This window comes from Agelaius phoeniceus, chromosome 18 (assembly GCF_051311805.1).
Source record: "Agelaius phoeniceus isolate bAgePho1 chromosome 18, bAgePho1.hap1, whole genome shotgun sequence".
NCBI lineage: Eukaryota > Metazoa > Chordata > Aves > Passeriformes > Icteridae > Agelaius > Agelaius phoeniceus.
In genome coordinates, this window is record NC_135282.1 from 13,100,021 (window position 1) to 13,112,740 (window position 12,720).

General features: G+C 57.7%; 1 protein-coding gene across 6 annotated transcripts; it reads left to right on the top strand.

Moving 5' to 3' along the window:
- Window positions 1-75: 75 nt before the first annotated feature.
- LOC129128675 (uncharacterized) lies at window positions 76-11,466 on the top strand. Of its 6 annotated transcripts, XM_077187852.1 has the most exons (12): window positions 76-1,209; window positions 1,867-1,971; window positions 2,620-3,306; window positions 3,462-3,553; window positions 3,858-3,949; window positions 4,074-4,143; window positions 4,322-4,420; window positions 4,901-5,032; window positions 5,524-5,672; window positions 5,858-5,963; window positions 6,099-6,166; window positions 6,459-6,592. In XM_077187852.1, the coding sequence occupies exons 2-11, from the start codon at window positions 1,965-1,967 to the stop codon at window positions 6,159-6,161; spliced, it is 1,497 nt and encodes a 498-aa protein (XP_077043967.1). In that variant the 5' UTR covers window positions 76-1,209; window positions 1,867-1,964; the 3' UTR covers window positions 6,162-6,166; window positions 6,459-6,592. The 6 variants fall into 6 exon arrangements, with proteins under 6 accessions (XP_077043967.1, XP_077043963.1, XP_077043964.1 ...); XM_077187848.1 differs by lacking the exon at window positions 5,524-5,672 and having other exon boundaries at window positions 6,459-11,466; XM_077187849.1 differs by having other exon boundaries at window positions 5,524-5,963; window positions 6,459-6,800.
- The last annotated feature ends 1,254 nt before the right edge of the window (window positions 11,467-12,720 follow it).

The following is a 12,720-nucleotide window of genomic DNA, read 5'->3' on the forward strand; positions in this document are numbered from 1 at the left end:
TGGTGCACAGAGGGTGGTTTGAGGGGCAGGAGGGGAAGTGCTGCAGGGGAAGTTGTCCAAGACAGGAGGGCCAGGGAAGCAGGAGCATGGAAGGAGATTATCTGGGAGCTTGAAGGAGGAGAAGCAGGACAGGGTTTGCCCCAGGAAGGAGATGGGCCAGGAGACATCATCGGGCTGGAGATGTACCAGGGGACCTGGCCAAGGGGGAAGGTGGTGCTGGCCCAGAGGAGGAGGAATGGGACTCAGGGGAAGGTACCCAGACACGGAGATTCCCTGGGGATGGTGGGGAGGAGCTGCCCCGGGGACTCTGTGGGGCAGGAGCTGCCCGGGGGAGCTGGAGGAGGGTCCGGGCAGGCTCAGACCGGTCCCTGCGGGATGTTGCCAGGAGACCGGGACACACAGCCCAGCCTGTGCCGCTCCTGCCTCCTCTCTGCCGGCCCCAGGTGAGTCGGGGCTGCCCTGGGGGGACCCCGGCCCTGCGACCCTCCCTGCGCGCCCGGGGGGCTCCAGGCACCTGCAGCTCCCGAGGGCAGCTCCAGGGCCGATGTCCCGGCTTTAAGGAAGGGCAGCCCCGGGCCCCATCACCCCTGGCACCGCAGCTCCGGGGCGGCGGGGCCGGGCTGGGCCGGGCTGGGCTGTGTCAGTCTCAGCACCTTCACTGAGCCCTGGCCCAGCTCACCTGGCCCAGCACACCTGGATCAGCACAGCTGGACCAGCACACCTGGATAAGCTCACCTGGATCACCTCACCTGGCCCAGCTCACCTGGACCAGCACACCTGGATCAGCTCACCTGGATCAGCACACCTGGATCAGCACACCTGGATCAGCACACCTGGATCAGCACAGCTGGATCAGCACACCTGGATCAGCACACCTGGGTCAGCTCACCTGGATAAGCTCACCTGGCCCAGCACACCTGGACCAGCACACCTGGATCAGCTCACCTGGCCCAGCTCACCTGGCCCAGCACACCTGGCCCAGTTCACCTTTGCTCTGGCACCTTTGCCCCATCCCCCTCAGCGTGCAGTGGTTTGGGAGCCCAGGGTGGTTCCTGCCCTGCCTGGCCCCGCTGCAGAGCCCCCCTGGGGATTTCAGGCCCAGCCCAAGGGCTTTGAGACCCTCTGCTTCTCTCCTCCTCTCTGCAGCCCTGGAGCCCAGGGCTTCCAGGATCCTGGATCTGGACCCTGCTGATGAAACCTGAAATCCAGGTGTGGGGTGTGGGAAGGGGGGTTCCTTTATGGGGCTCAGATGTGGGGGGGCAGCTGCAGCACCAGCCCTGGGGTGCTCCTGCCTTGTCCTCCCAGTGAACACATCTGGCAGTGCCCCAGTCCCTGTCCCATTCCCTGCCCCATTCCCTTCCCCATTCCCTGTCCCATTCCCTGTCCCATTCCCTTCCCCATTCCCTGTCCCATTCCCTGCCCCATTCCCTTCCCCATTCCCTGCCCCATTCTATGTCCCATTCCCTGCCCCATTCCCTGCCCCATTCCCTGTCCCATTCCCTGCCCCATTCCCTGTCTCATTCCCTGCCCCATTCCCTGTCCCATTCCCTGTCTCATTCCCTGTCCCATTCCCTGCCCCATTCCCTTCCCCATTCCCTGCCCCATTCCCTGTCCCATTCCCTGTCCCATTCCCTGCCCCATTCCCTGCCCCATTCCCTATCCCATTCCCTGTCCCATTCCCTGCCCCATTCCCTTCCCCATTCCCTGCCCCATTCCCTGTCCCATTCCCTTCCCCATTCCCTGCCCCATTCCTAATCCCATTCCCTGCCCCATTCCCTGTCCCATTCCCTGCCCCATTCCATGTCCCATTCCCTTCCCCATTCCCTGTTCCATTCCCTGTCCCATTCTCTGTTCCATTCCCTGCAGCTCCCGGGTGTGGCTGTGCTGAACGCTGGTGGCAGCAGGGGCGGTGCCATCCTCCCCATCCTCCCCATCCTCCCCATCCTTCCCAGCAAGGTCCTGCCATGGCCGGTGAGTGGGCACGGGGCACTCGGGGTTTCCTCAGCTCTGCTTGGCCCCCCAGCCCCCTCTGCCAGTTCTGCAGAGCAGTGCTGGGCTGGGAATGGTGATGGAGCAGAGGTTCAGGGAAGGGGCTGGAGCCCCAGGAGAGGCTGAGGGAGCTGGGAAGGGGCTCAGCCTGGAGCAAAGGAGCCTCAGGGGGGCCCTTGTGGCTCTGCACAGCTCCTGCCAGGAGGGGACAGCCGGGGGGGTCGGGCTGTGCTCCAGGGAACAGGGACAGGAGCAGAGGGAACGGCCTCAGGCTGGGCCAGGGCAGGTTTAGATCGGATATTAGGGAAAATTCCTCCCTGGGAGGAGCTGACACCATCCCTGCCCCATCCTGGATGCTGCCAGCCCTCCCTGGCACTGCCCCTCCCGACCCTGGGAGCATCAAGGTCAACAATGCCCCTGGTTTAAAATGAAAATAAGGATGATATTGTGGTTTCTCCAGCTGGAGGCGGTTGGGGGTCTTGCAGCAGAGGGTGGGATGTGTTTGGTGTCGGTGCTTTGGTGCTCCCCGGTAAGAACAGGCATTGCCAGCCCCTCCCAGGTGGCTCAGATCCAGCAGGATGGGATGGCTCCTTCCACTGGGGTGGGCTCATGGCTCTGCTGTCCCCCCAGAGCTGGCAGGACGCCGTGCAGGCTGTGCCCGGGGTGGCAGCCCTGTCCCACGGGAAGAGGAGCCCGGCTGGGCTCAGCCCCCGGGCTCCCGGCCCCGCCCGGGCCGCTGCAGCAGCTCCAGCTCCGTCTGCACCGAGGATTTCGCTGCCAGCTTTTGGGAGGCGATGGTGGAGCCGCTGCTGTGCCAGCAGGAGCCTGCTGGGGATGTCCCCAGGGCAGGAGCTCATCCCGGGCAGGACGAGCCCTTGTTCCCCGCAGGGAGAAGCTCGGACACGGCCATGGGGGCGGGCAGAGCCCCCCGGCAGGACAGCTCTGCATCCCGGAGCAGCCTGGAGTCCCTGGGAGCGAGGATCTCCCGCCTGAGCCTGAGCCAGAGCCATGGGGAGGTGCCCTGGGGGGTCCCCTGGCCGGGCCCCCCTGCCCAGCCAGCGCTGGGACACGGGGACCGTGCCCGTGGGGAGCTGCTGGGCACAGCTGGGCACCCCTGGATCGCTGCAGGGATCGCTGCTGGCAGGAGCAGGCCTGGGCCAAGGACAGGAGCTCCCGGCAGCAGAGCTCCCAGGGCCAGCAGGGCCACAACCAGGGGACATCCCGCCCTGGGGCCACCACCGGCTCTCTGGGGACATGGAAGGAATGTCACCTTCAGTGTGGCTGCCATGGACAGGGAAGGAGCCGCCAGCAGCAGGAGTGAGTCTGGGCTGGCCCTGGGGCTGCGGGGCAGTGACAGGCAGGGCAAGGGACAGGCAGGGCAGGGGACACGGTGGCAAGGACCAGCCCCGGCTGCCTGTGGGGTTTCTGTGCGTTTGTGGCTCCTCCCTCCCCAAATGCCATTTTCCCCGCAGGTGCTGGCACAGCCGTGGGAGCTCCCAGGCCATGGAGGTCACCTGTGTCCCCAGGGCTGCGAAGGGACCAGAAAGGGGAACTGCCCTGCAAGGTACAGCCCTGGGGGCTGGGGTTTGGGGTCTGGGGTCTGGGGTTTGGGGTTTGGGGTCTGGGGTTTGGGGTCTGCCATGGGCACAGCCCCAGCTGGGACAGGATGCATTGGTGGGGGCAGGGATGGAGGCAGGGATGCTCCTGGCTCTGCTTCCAGCTGGGATCTGGAGAGCAGCAGGACACCGAGGGGCCAGGACACCGAGCTTGGCACTGGCCCTTGTGTCCCACGTGGTGGCCCCGGGAATGCACGAGGAAATGCAATGGAAAGGGGGAAATGGGATTGTAACCCCAGTGCTGGATGCCAGGGGCTGGCGGGGCAGCCTCTGAGGAGGAGCCAGGAGGGGACACGAGAGCTGGGATCTGGTGCCAGGCCCTGGAGCCAAGGGGACAGAGCCAGGTACGGGGCTCCAGGGATGGCTCCTGCACCCAGGCTGGAGCAGGAGGTGGCCCTGGAAGGCCAGGAGGGGATGGGCGCCCTGAGGGCAGAGCTGGGGGTGTGGGTGACGGTGTCCCTGGCACAGGACTGGCCTGGCACTGCTGGGACACACGCGGGACACCCGTCACCAGTGCCACACGGACCTGCAGAGCGTGGTGAGGTGACCTCGGGGTGGCACAAGCAGGGGTTGGGCTGGCACTGCTGCAGGTGGCAGGGACAGGCTGGGGCAGCTGCTCTGGCTCTGCTTTGCTGCTCCTGGGGTGATGGGAGGGCCAGAGCCGGCTCCTGGAAGAGGCAAAGGTGTGGGAATGGGAAAAGAGGAGGTTTTTGCAGTCTTGGCAGGGGCAGGGAGCCCGTGTGGGCCAGGAGCAGCTGGACAAGGAGAGAAGGAAAATAACAACTCTACAAGAAGAGAAACTGGAGCTGCTGGAGGTCAGAGCACTCCTGGTTTTCCAGAGGGGCCAGGATCACATCGGAGGGGCCATGGGAAGGAGCACACACATCACACCCTGCCACAGCTCAGTCCCTTGTCCAGCATCCCATGGGAAACATTCCTGCCGCCCAAATTCCTAAAGAGCCCAGCTGGATTTATCCACAGGGGGCGTTTATTGAGGGACGGAGGCTTTTAGGAGAAGAATTTGTTGGGAAAACCACCCTTGTGGCTATAGGCAGCCTGGGGTCACTGTCTGCAGCTCAGAGGGTCCCTGGAGAGTCCCGGCAGAGGGAGGAGAGCTGGAATGTTGGGAAGGGCAGAGAAACAGGCAGGGCTGGAGGCCGAGTGAGAATTCCTGGGCACCGACCCAGCAATGGACAGCAAGGCCGGGATCCTGCCCGGACACCGCCCTTGGGACGAGCCCTCCAGGGCTGCGGGGTGGCCCTGGGCAGCCCAGGGTGACTCCGCTTGTCCTGCAGAGGCTGCGGGAGCTGGAGCGGGGCAGCTGCTCCCTCCTGCGGCAGCGGCTGCGGGTCCTGCACCGCCTGCAGGGGCTGCTCCAGAGGGACCGGGCCCAGAGCCTGCGGCTGCTCCGGGAGGCCATGGAACAGGTCCGGGAGGGAAGGGAAGGGAAGGGAAGGGAAGGGAAGGGAAGGGAAGGGAAGGGAAGGGAAGGGAAGGGAAGGGAAGGGAAGGGAAGGGAAGGGAAGGGAAGGGAAGGGAAGGGAAGGGAAGGGAAGGGAAGGGAAGGGAAGGGAAGGGAAGGGAAGGCCGGGACACAGCCAGCCCGGAGCCGGGGCTGTGCTGGAGATCGGCCAGGGGGGCACAGCAGCCCAGATGTGCAGCTCCTCTGAGGCCACCCAGAGGAGAGGGGCTGCTGGGGACATTGCTGTCGGGGGCACGGACTGCCCTGGGGGTGGCTCAGGGACACAGAAGGGACCCCCGGGGGTCTCTGTGCTTGTTCTGCTCCTTCCAAACCTCTGCTCAGCCCGGGGGGCTCCGGATGTCCCTGGGAGCTCTGAGCTGGCTCCGAAGCTGCCCCCGGAGCGGCTGGGCGGGCTGGGGGGCAGAGCTGCCCTGGTCCCTGTCCTTGCCCCTCCAGGAGCTGCCCGGCAGCAGCGCCCGGCGGGAGCATCGCCCGAGCCGGGCCGGGGGCTCCGCGGCCCTGGGGAACCCCCCGGTGGCTCCCCGGGGACACGGCCCCCGCCCCGGCACTGCCCTGGCACCGGGGCCCTCGCCGGCAGCCCTCGGGTGGGTGCAGGGAGCTGCCCAGGGGGACAGGGGGTCCCACTCGTGGGACCCTCCCTCCCTGTCCCCTCCCTCCCTCCCTCCCTGTCCCCTCCCTCCCTCCCTCCCTGTCCCTTGCCTCCCTGTCCCCCCGCTGTCCCCTCCCTGTCCCTTCCCTGTCCCCTGCCGCTCATCCCTGCCCTCCCCAGCCGCGCTCTCCACGTCCTGCGGGGGCTCCGGCAGCAAATCCAGCGGCGCCTCGGGCAGTGGCAGAGCCTGGAGGGAGCCCTGGGAGCCGCCGGGCAGAGGAAGGAGGTGATCTGGGGCTGGGAGGGAGGACATGGGGTCCGTGACAGCACCAGCCCGTGGAGGTGGCCCCAGTGTCACCCCCGGGGCAATGGCAGCCCCTCTGCAGGGCGTGGGCCCAGCCGTGTTTGTGTCCCTGTGCAGGAGGGGGAGCAGAGGCAGCAGCCACAGAAGGCTCCAGGAGCCCCTGTGGGAGGGAGCCCCTGACGCAGGTGAATGAGGCCGCAGGTCCTGCCCCGAGGCTGGGCTGGGTTCAGGGGTTCAGGCCTCAGGGGGTTGGGGTCTCAGAGAGCCTCGGGGACCCCCAGATCCCCTCCAGAGGCTCCGTGTCCGGCTCTGCCTGGTGAAACGTCCATCAGTGACACTGTGTGTGTGTCCTGCCACTGCCGCTGCCCCTCGTGTCCGTGGCTGAGCTCCGGGGCACGAGGAGCCAGGAATGTGTGGGCAGGGTCCTCCTGGAGCTCCCAGCCCTGGGCTGACCTGCCCTTTCCCTCTCCTGTGCAGGGACAGAGGGAATGTCCCCACCCTGCCTCCATCGCTGGGCTCCCCCAGCCCGGCCGGGGCTCCTCGGGCTCCTGCAGCACCTCCAGCACCGCCTCCAGGAGCTGCAGCTGGAGCAGGCCCAGAGCCCAGGGATCCCCCCTGCCCCGGGGGCACAGCCTGGCCTGGGGGCTCCCCCCGTGCCCCAGCCCCGCTGCTGATCCCAGGGGAGCACGGGGGGCTCTAGTGTGGAGCACAATTCCTGCCGGGAGCAGCCCTGCTGTGGGGCTGTGGCCTCAGGCAGGTCCCACCACCATCAGTCCGTGCCTCCAGCAGAGCCCAGGGCCTTTGTGGATCCCGGGGGAATCAGCAGGGACGGCCATGGAATCCCTGGAAGCCTCTGCAGAGCCTGCCTGGATCAGGCTCGGGGCTCCCACATCCTCTCCCCACCCTGCAGCTCCTCCTCTGCTCCCATCTCCCGCTCTGGGACAGAGCAGGGACAGGCTGCAGGTGACATTTCCTTTTCTGCTCCACCATGAGGACACCAGTTGGATATTTGGGAAAAATTCCAAGCTGAAAAGGAGGTGAAGCACTGGCCCAGGCTGCTCAGGGAAGTGGTGGAATCACCATCCCTGGAAGTGTCCATAAAACAGGTCCATGTGGCACTTTGGTCAAAGGTTGGACTGGATGACCTTGGAGGTCTTTTCCAGCCTGAATGATTCCATGATTCTGAGTTTCCTACCTGCACACTGAGGTCCCAGTTATGGAATTCCAACAGGCAGAGCCAAGCTCCTGCAAATTCCTTGAGAAACACCAATCTTGGAGCTGCCAAGTGCCCTGGGACCAGTGGGATCTGCCCAGGCTGGGATGGCTGACCCTGGAACAGAGAGGTTTAGTGGAAAAACTCCAAGGGAATTGTTCTGTTTGGATGCTTTTATTTAATTTGGAAAAGGAGAAACCCCTTCCTCCCTCTGGGCACATCTCCTTGGGAAATGCTGGTTTTAATTGGCAGGAGAACATGCAAGGAGAGTTTCTCCACGTGAAAAGGGGGAAATGGGAATTTCTTGCAGGATTTTATTGCTGTGCCTTGTTCCAGGGGGAGGGAGGGATGAGGATTGAAGTATCTGTGTGCTTCCTTTCCAATGAAAATAAAAGTGAGCTTTCTTATGTTTTTCTGCAATGTGGGATCAGGGAAAATCTGGAATCCCCCAGGATGCTCAGTTGAGCCCTGGCTGAAGGTCAGGATTTATTATTTTCCTTTTAAGTTTCACAACCAGAGCAGTGCCACAAACACATTTTTATACAGAACTTTTAATGAAACCCCAAATGTTTGCAGGGCTCCAGGAGTGTCTCTGCCCCCCTCAGGGCTCCTGGACATGTGGGTGACACTAAGGGACACAAACCTGATCCTTCAGCAGGAGATTCCCAAATCCCTGAATAGTTCCCAAATCCCTGAATGGTTCCCAAATCCCAGAATGGTCACAGCCAGGATTTCATCCTGGGGGATTTTCTGCCTTATCTGAGTCCCAGGTGTCCCCTCAGGATGTCACCAGGGAATGCTGGGGACACCTCTGGGGTGGTGGGGCAGGGACCCAGACAGTGCAGGGACCCAGTTTTGGGGTGCAGGGATCCAGTTTTGGGCTGTAGGGACCCAGTTTTGGGGTGCAGGGTCCCAGATAGGGTTGGGTGCCCAATTTTAGGGTGCAGGGTCCTGGTGTCTGGTCCATGTCCATGTGCAGGGTCCTGGATCCTTTGGAGTCTTTCCATTGCCTCAAGAACCTGAAGTTTTTCCCCAGGGGAAAAGGAAGGATAAAAAGGATGTGATTTAGTGGAGGTCTTTTGTTTGGTTTGATTCTGGGGTGGGATGTGTCCCTTCCAATGGGAAGTGAGCTGGGAATGCTCTTGGGATGGAGTTTTACAGCCCTGTGGTGCCTTTGGGATTTTGGAATCAATGGAACACTTCCCTGAGAGGAGCCTCTGAGGCAGGCACGAGGCAGCAGATGGAGTCAGACTTTTACAAATATCCATGAATTCACCTTTCTCCACTGCTATTTTTGCTATTTTTGACCCTGGGATGCAGCTGGAATGTCTCAGCCTGGGCACCTGCAGCCTCTGCTTTGCTCTGGAGCCACCCAGAGGGTCCCAGGGATGGCTTTGCTCCCTGGCCAAGGGAAAGGCTGCTGAAAACAGCAAAACAGCAAAACAGCAAAACAGCAAAACAGCTGGGAATTCCTCATCTTCTGCTCTGGGGCCAGGCTGGGAGAGCTGGGGGTGCTCACCTGGAGAGGAGAAGGCTCCAGGGACACCTCAGAGCCCCTGCCAGGGCCTAAAGGGGCTCCAGGAGAGCTGCAGAGGGACTGGGGACAAGGGATGGAGGGACAGGACCCAGGGAATGGCTCCCAGTGCCAGAGGGCAGGGCTGGATGGGATATTGGGAATTAGGAATTGTTCCCTGGCAGGGTGGGCAGGCCCTGGCACAGGTGCCCAGAGCAGCTGAGGCTGCCCCTGGATCCCTGGCAGTGCCCAAGGCCAGGCTGGACACTGGGGCTGGGGCAGCCTCATCAGCCCCAAATGAAAACAAACCTCCCAAATTCCCACTTTTCCTGGACAATCCTGGTTCATCACCTCGATTCCTTGGGGTGATGATGAACTCCAGCCATGCCACAGGTAACAGGGTGGGTTTAGGGAGGGATATTGACCACTGCTCATTAATTCCTGCCATCCCAAGGCAATATCAGCCTGGAAAAGAGCTTTTTATTCTCCTGGTTAATTATTACCCACAGTAATGAGGGTGCAGCAGTGCTGAACTAATGGTGCATTTGCTGTCTTTTCCTAACCCATGAATTCCTGTAGGATGCTGCTCCAGCAGAGCCTTTATTCCCATTTTAAGACATTTTGTAACAAGTATTTTACTCCAGAGGGGAACAAACTCTGCTTGGAAAGGGATTTTGGTGGTCCCACAGCAAAAATTCCCACCCAGCCTAGAGAATCCCAGTCCTTCCTCTCCTCAGGCTGCCCCTCCCTAAGGAGCCCTGCTCCATAAGGAGGGTGTTTTGTTGAAATCCCATCATTTCCATGGAATGGCTGGGATTGCTGTTCAGTCCTTGACCATTATTGCTCATTAAGCAGGGCCAATTAATTCTCTTAATTCCAGCATAATTAAATTTATTAGATGCATTTTGTACTCACACTGAACAAACCCTGCCATCATTTATGGCTCTGGCAGCCAATTATTGGGGTTTTCCTCTCATTCCCATTCTCCATGGATGCTCCTAGCTAATTGTGCCCATGGTGAGAAATTCCCACTTTTCCCGGGAAAATTGGGGTGATAAGGGGGGAAAAGGAGGAAATTCACCATTGGCTGATCCTGGAAGTGCTGCCCATCCCTGGAAGTGCCCAAGGCCAGGCTGGATTTGGCTTGGAGCACCCTGGGAGGGTGGAATGGGATGGGATTTAGGTCTTCCACTCAGGAATGTTTTTTCATCCCTTGTGGAAAGAATAAGAGGGGAAAAAACCCAAAGCAAACCCAGCCACCCAAGCAGGAGCAAAGAAAATCTTTTTCCACTTGGGTGATGCGAGGAACTGGATGGAAAACTGAATGGAAAAAGGAAATAAAACCAAAAGGAAACCACTGAAGCCACATGGAAAAAGATGGAAATGATGGGAAAGAAATAAGAGAAACAAAAAGCAATATCTGCCACCATTGTGTTGGGGGATGAATTCTAAGAAAGGAGATGAAAGTTTTGCTGCCCTGTTGGGATTAAGGATTTTGACAGCCAGGGAGAAGCAGAGCAGGGAAATCACCCCACTTCCCAATCCCAGAGGGAAGGAATAGGGGAAAAATCCCTTCACTTTTCCCCCAGGAAAAAGTAAAGTAAAAAAAAAAAGGTGAAATCTGGAAAAAACCTTTTCTATACTTTACTGAAAAAAAGGGAGAAAGTCTGAAGAAGTTGAGGGGAAATAATGGGAGAATAAATTAAAAAACATATGGAAATAAGAAAAATTCATTTCATGGAACCTGGAGAGGAAGATCTCTTTTACAGCAACATTGCCACCAAACCAGGACACAGGGCTGGGTTTGAGCAGGACTGGGAGAAATCTGGGAATGAGCCATGGAAAAGCCAGGCAGGGAGGGGCTGGGAGAGTGGAAGGGGTTTGGAGCCAACAAATGGAGCAGTTTGGGAGATCCTGGTGCCCTTCCCTTCCCAAAGCAGGGCCTCACAGCCAGTTCTTAATGGGCAATTTCAGTGCTTCCATCCTCCCTCGAGTGAGAGGAAGGAACAGGATGTGGGTGAAGGAGCAGCATGGAGACATCGAGGGCAGTGAGGAAGAAGTCCCAGATGGGAGGGATGAGGAGCTGCCTTGATTTTGGGGCTGAAATCCTCCTGTAAGCTATGGAGAAAGGACTTTTCTTCCCTATAACACATGAAACTGTGGGGAGATGGAAGTGTTCAAATTGCAGATATGAGCAAAGGCCTCTGTGCTAGAGTAAGCAGATGCTGAAATAGCTGTGATCCCATGAGAAGTTTGAACAGAGAAAGAAGGGGGATGAAGAGCCTGTGCCCCCAGGGAGAGAGGAAGAAGATCTCTGTTCCCAGGGATGAAGATGATTTTGGAAATAGATAATGAGAACCTTTGCCTTTGAACAGCTCATCTTTAAAACTGTGCCCCATAAGTTGACATGGCCCATAAACACAGATGTAGGAAAAACTGTGAAAATGGGAGGGACTTTTTGCAGAATTGCAGATTTCCTGGGCAGCTGCTGTTTGTGAGAGAGCCATGAGAGAACTGGTTTTTTTCCTCTTGTGGAGAAGTCTCCATAACATTTCCCAGAGGGACTTCTCTCCCCAAGTGAACTGAAGAAAGGCTGTTCTAGAGGTGGGAAACTGAAATTTTAGGTTTTATTTCTTTACATTGTGAGTGAGAAAGGAAAGGTTGTGGGGGGAGGAGAAGTGTTCTGAAGGTTTTGTTCTGATTCTTATTACTCTTTCTTTTAGTTATTGTTAATAAATTTTTCTTTATACCTTTTTAAAGTTTTGAGCCTGCTTTGCCTTTCTCCTAATCCTGTCTCACAGCAGGAAATTGTGCACTGGGGTTGGCCAGCACTGAACCCACCACACTCTTTGGTGCTTTGGCTGGGAAATCTCAAAATTGGTGAAATCTCAAACTGGAGAACCAAAACCACTTCACAAAATTGCAAGTTGCCCCTGCCCTTTGCAGGGGTGGGACTGGGTGGGATTTGAGGTCCCTTCCCACCCAAACCATTCCATGGTTCTGTGAAACCCTGGAGAATTCCTGGTGCTGACTGGACACAGGTGAGTGAGTTTAACATCTGCCAAACCTTTTCTAAATGTGGGAAACTCATAGAAGGCAGAGCTGTGGGATTCCCATCAGGAACTGCAGCCTGAGCACCTTTGGGGGTGTTTGGGGGAATTTTGGGGTGTTTAGGGAGGGGTCCCACCCTGAGGCTCAGGGGAGCACCCTTTGTGTGCTGCTGATTTCTGTAGGAGCTGCCTGGAAAATCTGGCAATCAGAGAAGGAGTCAGAACAGCTCTGCAGTGACTGCACTGGAGCTGCAGCTCAGAGCCCAAACCAAGGCCCAGAGAGGCAGAAAATTCCCAGAACAGCATCCTGTGACTTTTTCCTTCCCATGGCCACACACACAGAATCTATCATACCTAAAATCAGTGGGATAAAAGCAAGTTTGGGGCTAAAAGCAAGGCCGGGGTTAAAGCTGGGCATTGAGTCTCTCTGACAGTAAAAGATTTTAAAATAATAGAAAATTTGGGGAATTAGAAAGAAACTCTTAGGCTTCATAGGGCCTGGGAAAATGTTAAAGGTAGGACTGGGGAATGTTAGGCCTTGTGTTTGCTGGATCATGTGAAACTGCACCTGTGTAACCAGTATGTGATAAATGATATGATTGTTAGATGTGATGATTACTTAGTAATTAGATATAATTACTGTTTAATTGTGAGAAAGAATCATGAGAAACTGTGTTCAAGGGTTTGAGGGGGATGATAAGAAATCCATGCTTGGATGAAATCAATGTATACAATAGAACAATGTGAGTTTAATAATTAATATGTAAGTTATATAACGATAGAATAGAAATATATTGTAACATAAATGATATAATATATTGTTATATAGATTATATAATGATAGAATATAATTTTAGAATATAAAGACTGTGTAAAGAAACAAAACCTAAAATTTCAGTTTACCACCTCTAAAATAGTCTTTCTCCAGTTCACTTAGGGAGAGAAGTCCCTCTTGTAAATGTT